General features: G+C 38.6%; 1 protein-coding gene across 4 annotated transcripts in view; it reads right to left on the bottom strand.

Moving 5' to 3' along the window:
• Positions 1-12,308, bottom strand: part of npm1b (nucleophosmin 1b) — a 37,237-nt gene that overhangs the window by 20,045 nt on the left and 4,884 nt on the right. For 3 of the 4 annotated variants that reach the window (XM_088344846.1, XM_088344844.1, XM_088344847.1), the window contains exons 6-8: positions 11,244-11,302; positions 11,013-11,064; positions 5,174-5,263 (exon numbers count right to left, since the gene is read on the bottom strand). In XM_088344846.1, coding sequence (XP_088200972.1) covers positions 5,174-5,263; positions 11,013-11,064; positions 11,244-11,302 — 201 coding nt within the window. The remainder of the gene's footprint in view (positions 1-5,173; positions 5,264-11,012; positions 11,065-11,243; positions 11,303-12,308) is intronic. The other variant, XM_088344845.1, reaches the window with a different exon arrangement.

The following is a 12,308-nucleotide window of genomic DNA, read 5'->3' as shown; positions in this document are numbered from 1 at the left end:
TGTAGTTGGTATGAGGCTGACCTCCTCATAGATCGCAAACATTTGGCATTCACCCTTAAAAGATTATTAGCGACTTTGGGCATCTTGATCCCATGAGTATAGCTCTGTATATACAAATTGAGACCCTTTTCTACGGTCATTTGAGATAGGTTTGCATAATACAGAAGAAGTGTTATGGCTATGCTATCACGAAGAGCTCACTGTTTTTTTGGCCGCTCTATTTGCTTTGCGTGTGATAGACGGATACCATAACTATAGTGGTCGTGGCCTAGCTTTCTCTTTCGGATCTATTAATTACTTGTAGCTGTTACCATAACATTAGTTTGTCAATCTGGCTCTAAAACAGGAAAGCCCACACATGGTCTGTTTAAATTTCAATGCGTTTTTTGTTTTGAGTGGTTCCCAAGAGTGGCCGGTATTGCCCCCCTGGCAGTGGTAAGATCAGGGGGGTATGGTGAGGAAGAAGAAGGCGGTAGTCCAAAGTCAAAGTCAGAAGTTTGAACGTCATGCAGTTGAGAAACCACAAAACACTGCGTTTTTTTCCAAGGGTTGGTAGTGAGTGATGGAGTTTTGGCCAACCACAATTGTTACTGTTCCAAGTTTTAAAAGCGCTGACCAATCAGAGGAAAGTTTTAATCATAGCGCAAGCCAATAAACGCGATTCAAAGTTTGCAAGCGCACACGATGCCACATCCATCGTGTGAGCTCATTAAGTGTCATGGCGGACTCCGTAAACATAGTTAGCAAACGAGAAGGAAACTATGCTTGCATCGAAGAAGGGCGGTACATCACTTGTTTGGACCTATTTTGGTTTTGATGAAGCGGACATGCGACAGAAGAAAACGCCGGTAGCAGAATTTGCTTTCGCGTAGTCGTTAGGTCCAGAGGAAACAAGTCATTTTTACCATCACCTTAAAAACCATCACATATCAAAATACACGGCACGTCCAAAAAGATTACAAGTAAAAGACGAAGTAGGTGCATCTACAATTGGACTTGGAGGTAAACAAACCTCCTTCAAAGCAGCATTTGCGCCCTTCACACCGTTCGAAAAATGTTTGCAAAGGCACAAAGAAATAACCAATGCTGTGACTATAGCTAAAAATGTCTAATAGTGCCAACCCTAAAACGGCATTATCCATTAGAGGTAACACTTTTTATTTATGCATTTATGAAATGTTATAATAAGAGTCATAGATAGTAGTAGCAGTAGTGTTAATAAGTTAGCAGGAATGGTGGGTTTGAATTAATAGTTGAATCCATTTATTGCACTGATGAACAAGCTGCAGTAGCACATGACACATTTTATATTACACTAATTGCAGACATGTTATGTTTACAGCCTTAAAAGTATGTGTATTATTTTTAGTGTGCAATGTTGTAGCCTAGATGGTAAGGCGCCCGTTTTGAGACTGGGAGGTCGGTGGTTCGCGCCCCGGCCGAGTCATTCCTAAGACTTAAAAAGTGGTCGGCGGCGCCCTCTGTTGGCTGCGGCTGCATCGGCTCGCTACAACGGGTCAGGTGCAATCGACATTTCGTTCTGTGTACATTGTTACACAGAATGACAATACAAGGAAATTATTATTATTATTATTATAGTGTGCACAATTTATTTATTGTTGTTTACTTTGTTTGGTGTGGGTTATTTTTAGTGTCTACATTTGATCTTTTATACTGTGCAAATGTTCTTGATTTTTTTAAAGAGTTTATCATATCCTTTTTTCAAATGTTATTTATGTTAGATGTTGTCTTTGTTTTTGGTTATGAAGACATGTCAAAATAAATAATTGGTATGATATTTTGTGATGTTTTATTTTGAAAATTCTCCAGACCACTATTTTAATGAGCTTGAAGTGCTATCTAGTGCATTTCATCGGTGGGTAGTTACTTCAATCTATTTAAGAATCGAAAAGTAAAAAATGGTCAAAGGGCGGGTGGGGGATTTGCTGGGAGTGGGGTTTGGGGGGGCGCTAGTAATACACTCGGGAGCCTAGGGGGCGCCAGCCTCAAAAAGTTTGGGAACCATTGTTTTAAACCATGTTGGTTGTATTGACATTTTTAATTTCTCTACTGTAAAAAGTTACAGGGAGCTATTTAAGTTTTTGTATACTTTTGTACAGATTTCTGCTTAATCCAATTCTATTTCTTGCACAGTTAGTTTTTGGTTGAAGTGAAAAATTAATTATGTTGGTTGTGTAAAAATACAAATTTATTTACAGTAAAAGGTTTCAACAAGCTATAAAAGTTTTTTTTAATTTAAGCTATACAGCATGTGAATGTTGGCTTCAAGTATCAGTGATCTACCTCCTCCTAATACTAATAATCGGTATCTGTATTCGCCCTGAAAAACCCATATTGGTCAATCCTTAATGCATAGCTACAATGAATACGGTAAACATTTATGAAAGAATTATTTCATTTTAGTCAGATGTCATAATGTTCATTTAAGTTATTTAACTTTAAATGTATGTGTATGTATTTCTTATGCAACTCCTAGCTCTTACTGTTGTTTTAATTCCATACACCTTTTCGTGCAGTGCACCTTGTATTTTATGTTTATCACTACTTATTTTGATTTTATTCTATTTTACCATTGTGTGTGCATGTGTATGGGTTGTTTTGGGTTGTCGGGGATAGGGGGGATTTTTATATAAGTGGGGATTTTACTTTCTTGTTGTATGCTGTTTTTATACAGCACTTTGAGTGGCAATGTTTTGCCTGAAAAGTGCTTTACAAATACATTAGATTAGATATATATACATATGAAACATCATAAAAGACTATTTTTTGGGGTGTGCCTTATAATCCAGTGCGCCTTACTAGTGCTTAAATACGGTAATTAAAATATTGATCACCGGCACTTAAAGTCGGTGTAATAGTTAGTGCAATTTAGTGACAAAAAACTTTGGCAAAATTCATTTGAAGAAAAAAAATATTGATTTGAATAAGCTAAAACACATCAACTCTCATAGTAACATGCATTTTTTTGAATAATTGTAGGTCAAACAATGCTCATTAATTTTACATAAAATGAGCCTCAGTTAATGGGAGCTTACATAATAGTCCACCATCTAACTGTTATAAATCCACAAAAATGACAAAAAGGCTGGACAAAAGAATGAGAAGAAAAATTGGTGTGGTTTGATTACACATGGTCTTTGTAGTTTGTATTCTTCCTTGTGCTTTATAGCATTTTTTTCAGTTGTACTGCATGATACAGTGACATCTAGTGCTCAACACAGTTTCCCATTAATTTTGCTTATTATAAGTATTATTTTCTTACATTCCAAGGGTCCTTTCCTAATTTAAAAAAAAAACAACAAAAAAAAACACACACACAACAAATGACCCTATTAGAAAAACAAGTTGAAACTGTAAATTAGTTTTTTAGTAAAATAAGAAAAATAATTATTCAAATATTCATATTGTACTCTTTTATGGTTTGTTTTATATTAATTTGCAACATATACACGGGTAATTGTGATTGCATGAGTTCTTTAATTATAACCTTCAGTCATTTTTAATTCCTTAACTTACTTAGTCACATTAAATTTGAGTTTAATTATTTTATACTTTTTGATATCATTAATTGACTTTTGTAATGTGTCCATGTATTACGTTCTTATTTGGACTCTGCATCGTTTCAAGTGATGTTTAGTTCCTTGAGTTTTTCATTTTCTCCTTTTTATTGTTTTCATTTTTCTTTGCCTTTTTTCTTGAATTTCACTTTTTGTCTTATTTCCTTTTTTGTTTTCTTTTAATTTTTCTTCTTCTTTGGCTTTTTTTCATTTTCTTTTCCTTTTATTCTTTAGTTTTACTTTTTTAGTGTCCGTAGTCCAAAAACATGTTTTCCATGTTCCGTGCTAACTTTCAATATACTGCATCGGTCAAATTTGGAATAATTTACCATCCCATTAGATCCTATAAACTGTGCAGCTTTTCTTTAGGATTTATTATTTAAGATTTTGCACCAAAATTACCACTAACCTTGAGGGTACATGTAATTCCTCTTAAGTAACTATATTCCAATTTTCTATTCAAGTGAGAAAAAATGAGCAAATACTTCAAATCGTTAAGGCAGATCATTTGCTCATTTGAAGTATTTTTACAAAACAATAATTCACAGTTCACAAATTAAATTGCAGAAGAAAATCCAAGTGACCTTAACTACCCAGGCAAAGGTTCTTGAAACTGCCTTTGGTAAAATCCCACGCAAGCAAAAAGCAGTCCTGTACAGGCCTGAAAAAGCCAGCATAGAGATGAGAATTTAAAACCGTTTCTTTAGAGGACGGCATCCCTGGAATTCCATTCCTAGGGAATTGTTTGTTTGCTTTTCTGACTATTCCAGTGATGATGTCATGTACAAAAAAGGCATTTTGGTTCAGAACATTTCTTGCCTGGCGCAACCATATATGAATTTTTAAATGTTAATTTATTGGTACGATTTATTCATTGCTACGATTGCAGCAAAATAGAAAACAAGTGTTTTCTATGATATCATCCATTGGCCTTTTCTCATTCACTTCAACAGGTTTTTGAATGAGTGTAATGTTTGGATTATATACGTATCAAATAACAGTAACAGCAGTTCTGGTGTAAAAGTCCTATTTCCCTCACCTTGAGACTTATGTTCTTAACATTTTCCCACAAATCACAACCTTTCCAGGGGTCAGATAAGCAGCAATTGGTATGGCCGTATTGCCTTTGTGGCAAAGCGCCCTTATCTTTGTTCCTGTCAAAACCATTTGATCAAATGCTATGCGAAACGTTTGGATTTGTATTCCCTCGGTGATGCATGTTGCCGAGCGGGCTGATGGGGGGCATCAAAAGGTGGCCGCGACCCAAGACAGAGAGGGGGGGGGTCGGGACACGGGGTCACGGGTTTAAACCTTGCCCCAGGAAAACCATTTTAGAGGTCAGGTGTGTTTGCTTAAGAAAGAGGCAGAGTTCAAGATTTGGGCTTTGAGAAGCAGCCGCCCAAGACATTCCGCCATACAAATGTACTATCAGGTAGAAAAAAATTAGAATGCACTTATCACATTCCATTGCAACAAAGAAAGCAATTTTTCCTCCACTTGTTTTGGAGGTAATTATAATTGTTGAAAGGCAGCTGCAGCCATCAGTTTACATGTAATATCAACATGTCTGTGGGGAAGCAACAATTTGTATTTACCTTCGTTTGTGGTTTAACCCTTGATCCTTTCTGCGCCTGGCCATTTTGTTTCATATGTCCTTTGGTAGCCTTCTTTGATATTTCTGGACCCTGTGGCATTGACGCAAACCATTTAGAAATTAGGATGACAGTTCAATACATCTTAAACAGATTTGTACATTTATTCACAAACTGCACAAAGTAGGTCATAGTTCAACTTGATCATTCAAAAAAGTGGAGAGACAACACGAATAAGAAGAAAGCTCTGACTCCATAACCTCTTGGAGGACTTTCGTTTAATGCTTCAAATGATATAAATTCCCCCAACACCGTTATCTACTAACCTATATTTTCCTCAATGCCTAGCCTTCATTTCCTCGCCTTGGAGCGGCTTGCGAGTGTAATTGCCCGTGTTGACATAACGACTACAAGACCATTATGCGTGTCGTTTCCTGAAGCGAAACATCAACTCATGGCATTTACGAGACGTTCAGGACATGAAGAGATGAGAACCGCAGAAAACGCCTTAGTCGTGACAAGAGACCTGTCATGTTTTAATATTGACGAGAAAACATTGCACGGTCTGTACTGCACGAGGTGCACTATAGCCTAAAAAGGTTATAGCCTAACTAGAACTGAACAATTTTGGCCTAATATAACAAAAAAAAATCCCCAAACAATTTTCAGTTTCGTAACAAAGTGTGTTTCTCCTGGGTGAGTTGTTAGCCCTCCGCAGGATAGTCGGTTGGTGGGGCTGCCACCTCACAGCGTACCGACACGCTGGGGTCTTTGTTTGTCTGGAACCTACCCCGGAGACCGGCCCGCCATGGGTGACCCTACCAGGAGCAAGCTCCCGACGGTATCGCTCTCCAGGGTCACTGGAACACGCAAGCCCCCTCGCCGCATCAAGGCCAGACCCATCTTTCGGCAACTACCACCTGACTGACCTGGAGTATGCTGACGACACCATCATTCTCAGCACTTCCTACAGCCAGCTGAGAGACGCTCTGGGCATTTACAGCGAAGAGGCAGCGCGGCTTGGCCTGCAAGTGAGTTGGACGAAAACCAAGTTCATGTATGTCGGTGATGGACCAGATCCACCTCCCATCCAAATTGGTAGCGACATCGTAGAGCCTGTCAAGAGCTTTGTATATCTGGGGTCCATGGTGACAGACAATGGGGACCTAAAACCAGAGATTCTCCGCAGAAGAGCCCTGGCAGCATCTGCTCTGCAGTCTCTCTGGAAACCACTCTGGCGGCACCAGACCATCGCACGCAAGACGAAGCTCCGCATTTACAACCTCGCCGTACTCCCTATCCTGCTTTATGGCTCAGAAACATGGCCCCTGAACGACACCCTGGCCACAAGAATCGATGGTTTTGATAGCAGGGCTCTCAGAACCATCGAGAACATCAGGTGGCCCCAGCGAGTCTCCAATAAAGAGCTCAGAGCCCGCACGTGCCAGCCCCAAGCATCTTCCTTGGTCGCACAACGCCGCACCCGCTGGTTTGGCCATGTCCTTCGTCTACCACCAGACCATCCGACACGAGCCATTCTCCAGTTTGACCCAAAGGCCGCAGGCTGGAGACGACCACGAGGGAAACCCCGCACTCGATGGCTCGACGTCGTTGCGGGCGACCTCCAACAACACGGAGTTGCCGTAGAGGATGCAGAACAGCTGGCACAAGACCGCCAGCATTGGAAAAACCTGGTTCATCTGGTCGGCTCAACGCACAGGGACGGGACCCCCCGACCTTCGCTGGAGCAATAAGTAAGTAAGTAAACAATTTTCATCCTCTACTCTTTTAAGACAATGAGTAAAATGACAGAACAAAGGCGATGTTAGCCGATAATGCAAGCAGTTTTGTTAGCAATGCTAGCTGCAAAGGGTTAGTGCTGCACCGGAGATGCTAGCCAAGTCAGAGGAAGCCTGTAAAATTAACTCGATCAATTCGCCTATTAAGAAGAAAATCAATAATTGTGACATTTAAATAACTTAAGTCACAAGCTATAAGTAGATATTTTTTTGCAAAGGCTATGAGTGTTAAGTGTTAATTATTCAATATCCTTCTGCTTGAATAAACTTGATGCACAGGATGATTTTTAATCAATATTATTTTTTTTCAAATAAATGTGGGTGGAGTTTTATCGTTTTGAATCAACTAAAATCTGAATTGTCTGGACTGATTGATAAAAAAAGTTTTTGAGACGGCCTAAATTTTTACCCAGCCTAAATTTAGGCCCATACAGAAAGAACTCATGCCCTTATGTCCCAGATGTATTTTTCTAATTGACTTCAAAATTGGGTTTCACCATCTTAAGAAATGTCAACAATGGGGAAAAATAAAATGCTTACTTATCAAAATACAACCCAGATTTTGTACACAATCTTAAAGAATGTATATTACAAAATTCCGTTATACACCCCAATACCATATAGGGGTGAAAAAAAGTGTCAAATTTACATTTTGATTCTGTTACAATGGCATACCTGGAAAAAGAAATCAGAAGTCATACTCTGTTTCAAATTTTAAACACAATAATGCAGCTTTAGAAACACACATTTATATAGAAAGATAAGCTGATTGATCATAATACAGACAAGACAAGTTAAATTCCATACTTTTTAAGACTTTTAATGCCTTTTGAAATCAAATTTAAGACCAAAGACAACTGAAACAAGCTATGGCTAAAAACGTTTGTCAGACAGACACTTCAACTAAAATATACACTTTCCCAAGGTCCAAAGTAAAACGTTTCTGTCTGAATCTGCTACCTGTATTGTGGGTAGACCTAAGACAAACGTCTGCTCTGAAAGGCCCGACTGAAACCACATCAACCTTAAGATCATGCGATGTTACCACGAAACTAAATCGGCGAAAAATTGAAAAAGAAAACTCATAAATCTTGCAAAATCTTTTTAGTTTAAACAAATATAAATTGTATTAATTGTTCACATTTTTTAGACTTTCGATATTTAGATTCAAGACATTATAATGCCGATTAAGGCCTTACTTTTATAATAATGAAATGAATGCCTTTTAGACTTTTTAAGGATCTGCAGGAACCCTGATAATGTCTCAATACAATTACACCAATGAAGAAAGATTTCGGCTTCATTCCTTAATCGCCTCCATCTAAGGCTGTAATCTTTGAGATGACAAATGTGAAAAAGTGGGCACGAGGCACGCGGAAATAAAAGACACATAAGTACCTAACAGGTGACAGACACACTCAGCTGTCATCTGACCTCAAGGCGAGGAATGGCGCTCACGTCACAGGTATGCACATCTGCTTTGCTTTGATCTCCCGCCCTGGCACGATTCTGCCCCGGACCGCGTGTTTTTGCCAAAACGGGGAGAAACTGAGAGCCCAAATTAAGCTAATGCACACGCATGTACATAAAAGTGATTGTGGATACACACAAAACTTGTTAAGTAAAGAGCCAGGTGCAAAGGCTCAAACAGAATCAATGTCAAATACAGTGTTCCCTTGCCATATAGCGGTTCCACTTTCACGCTCCTCGATGCATTGTGTTTTTATTTTTTTAATTCATTACAGTTTTGCAGATTTTTGCGTGAATCACAGAATGTCAGCATCACTTTAAGAGCCCCACTACACTCAGACCAATCAAAGTACTGCCTTCTGTTTCTTGGGTGATGTTTGGAGCGATCCAAAAGTCACGCTAACATGACTAGTAACAGGAAAACAACCCTTTATATGTGCCGTTATTGAACATTCCCATGAAAAGGGCAAAACAACGTAATTAAGAAGATAGACTTTAACACATTTATCAACAAAGAGCCGTGCTTGTGTGCTCCCGCTCCAAGAGTGTGCTGCGTCTCGACTATTTACAAGGTCTGCTTAATGTGGCTTGCCAGACAGACAATATCACGGTTCTAACAGCTCAAGGGAAGATAAATTCAAGATAAATTCAAAACTTATAAGACTTCTTTAATGGCTTTTGAAATCATGTTTAAGACCAAGTCGACAAAAAAACAAAAAATAAATAAATATAAATATATGTGTATATATATATATATATATAATTTCTAGCACATAATACAGCGTTCCTCGTACACATTACGTGTTACAGTTTTAACCCATGGTGAAAAAATCTCGTAGGACAGTAACTTCATTAAATTTACACTGTCCCATGGCCCAAAGTAAATGTCTCTGCCCAATGTTGCTCTATATATTGTGGGTAGAACTGAGACATCCGCCTGCTCTGAAAGCAGGGTTCCTGCAACTTATGGCAAGTTAAATTGAAGACTTTTTAAGCCTTTTGAAATCAAATTTAAGACCAAGTCGACAAAAAAACACACAATTAAACAAAAAAACATCATCAAATGTTTCTTGATCACAATACATTGTGCCTTGTTCACATTACCTGGCACAGCTTTAAGCCATGGCAAAAAAATGTTGGTTGGACAGCGACTACCTAAATTTTCTATTTGCCGTGGTCCAAAATGAATGTCTCTGTCCAGATTTGCTATGTGTATTAAGAGTAGAACAAAGACATGCATCTGCTCTGAAAAGCCTGACTGAAACCACATCACCGTTTTGATAGTTGTTGCATGTTGCCACATAAGTATATTGGAAAATTTTATAAAAAAGGCAATTGCTAGATTTCTTTTGGTTCAAACAAATACTAATCTTATGTGTTCACCTTTTTAGGACTTTTGAAAATTTGATTTAAGACATTTTTATGCCAATTAAGGCATTATTTGTAGAATAATGAATTCAATGCCTTTAAAGAGTTTTCAAGGATCTGCGGGAACCCTGATACTTCTTTAAATCTCAATATAGATGGATACATCTGTTGCATACATGACTTATGGACTGTCCCAATTTACCATGTGGGCAAGAGTTAAAACGGTCTCTGTACTACAATTCCCACATTTGCTTTGCAATATAAAAACATTGCAGACAATGGAAACTGCGTGTGCGCAGTAACAAGCACGAGTAAACAGGTTCCTTGTGTGACGCAATAGTAAATGGTTCCTACTTCACAGAAATGTACTTAATATAAGTGGTTTTCCCTCGAACTAACCGCAAAAATCGAGGGAATACTTTTTGGGGGGGCAGGGGGTGTTTGTATGTACAGTAGGACGACCGAAGCCAAAGATATTTAAGCCTGTGAGCAAACGAAGACTTTTAACTGAGAGAGTGTAGGAAACGCTGTACACAGGTGACATAATAGAAAAACGAGGTGCACGATTGAGCAATTTAACACCACTGCATTTTTCTGATATTGATCAATCGGCACTTACTGCAAATACTGCATCTGTATTTTTAAAAAATGCACAGGGGTGTGAGAGCAGTGATGAAATAGTGCCGTCCTGCTGGTTAGACAGTGACAATTCCCTTAGATTACAGAGGAGAAATCCAATCATTACAACACCGCAACCCTGTGTTTTACTCAGCGAAAACAGGTGGGCGCAAGAGTGAACACCAGGATGAAAAACTTCCATGTTTTTTAGTTGTTGAAGGGGGGAAGGAAACTATGGCCGGTCAGTGGGTGCAGGAGTTGTAGGCGGGGGATGGAGGCAAATGATATGATGCCGTAGGAAGCATACAGTCTGTTGGGGTATATTTCAATGAAGCTGCAAACATAGAACCTCATTTGTGCACAAGTTTCTGCTTATGCTGACACCGAGTGGACACTTAAGGAATAGCAGTCCAACTGGGAAGTGCACCTTGTCATACATATTGTGAATAACGGTAGACGTGTTCTAAAATAATCATATCTAAATATTGATTTAGATATATATTTCTCGAATAACAAATAATTTCTTTTCAATTAGATTTTTTTTATAAAAACATACATTTGAAAATCAAGATTAAAAGCAAGCTTACCTTTTTTGGGGTCTTTTGAGGTGTGACTTTTTCATCACTGTCTTCATCATCACTACAAAAAAATATATATAAAATATAACTATATAATACCTATTTCATACTTAATATTTAATAATAGTCTGTAGCCTGTGAAACCCTTTGAGACTCCTTATGATTAAGGGCTATACAAATAAACATAAATTGGCATAAGTTTGAGAGTGAAATGATTATGACCGGAGTGAAAAAACATACTCATCATCATCATCATCATCTTCATCACTGTCTTCATCAGAGTCCATTTTGAGCTTTTTCTGAAAAAACAAAACAAAAAACAAAACAAATTGATTTAGTTATGGCACATTTTCATATACTTTACGGCTGTAACTGATGATTATCTTAATAACTACGTGTTTACGTTATAAATGCTGCCTCATCATCTTGTTGCTCCCGTGCCATGCTGTATCACTTTTGCAAAGCTTGCAGGTTTGGGTTTTGAGCAGTATGGAGTTCTCCCACACTTTTGAGGACTTTGGTCTAACTGTTTTCTCCGTGTTTGTCATGTTTCAAGGGTTGAATTTACTGTAGCCTTTGAAAATAACCCATTAGTTCGCACTCCACCTCGCTCTAATATGCTCTTTAGCGGTAGGATCTTGGGCCCGGGCCCGAGATTTGGGCCGGGTTCGGGCTTTAAATGCCAATCATTAATTAGGGCCGATCAGGCTTCTCTCTCGCCCTTCGTGGAGGATCTACACAGCATGCACTTACTTTTGCTTATATAATTATCTGGATAAAGAAAATGGTTACCAAACTATCAGTTTAACTCAGAATCACTATATTCAGAGAAAATTACCTCCTCTGTATTGGAGTAAAAGACGCGCGGATTCCACCTCCCTCAAGTCAGATTTCGTTTCTGCTTCTTGCCAATAGCTTATAAGCTTTATAAACTTTCCTTCTGCTTTTGGCCAAATATTTCACTATTTTCAGCTAGTAATCGGCAGAATTATATTTTCTTTTCGTTGTCATTTTGTTCAAGTTTACTTTCGTTTGCTGATTGTCGCTCGAGATGCCGTGCCGTTCATTTAGGCGCTGAACTCGCAGTGCACACTCGATCAGAGGGACTCTGCCCCAAGTAAACCCCAAGCTGTGTAATTCAGCTGAAACGCTCACTTTGGCGCTGGAGTACACACAGCCGGAGTAAAGCTTTGCGTTTATTTTTTGGCGGCAAATTAAAGCTCCGGGTTTTTTTCAGGCTCGTTTATCAAATCAAGTTAATCTGTTGAGTTCGGGCGGGTTCGGATTCACAGTTGTGGTCAAAAG

This window comes from Urocampus carinirostris, chromosome 9 (genome assembly GCF_059441175.1).
Source record: "Urocampus carinirostris isolate Australia breed hairy pipefish chromosome 9, RoL_Ucar_1.0, whole genome shotgun sequence".
Classification (NCBI taxonomy): Eukaryota; Metazoa; Chordata; class Actinopteri; order Syngnathiformes; family Syngnathidae; genus Urocampus; species Urocampus carinirostris.
The sequence above is the reverse complement of the archived record's forward strand: the minus strand, read 5'-3'. Positions and strand labels throughout refer to the sequence as shown.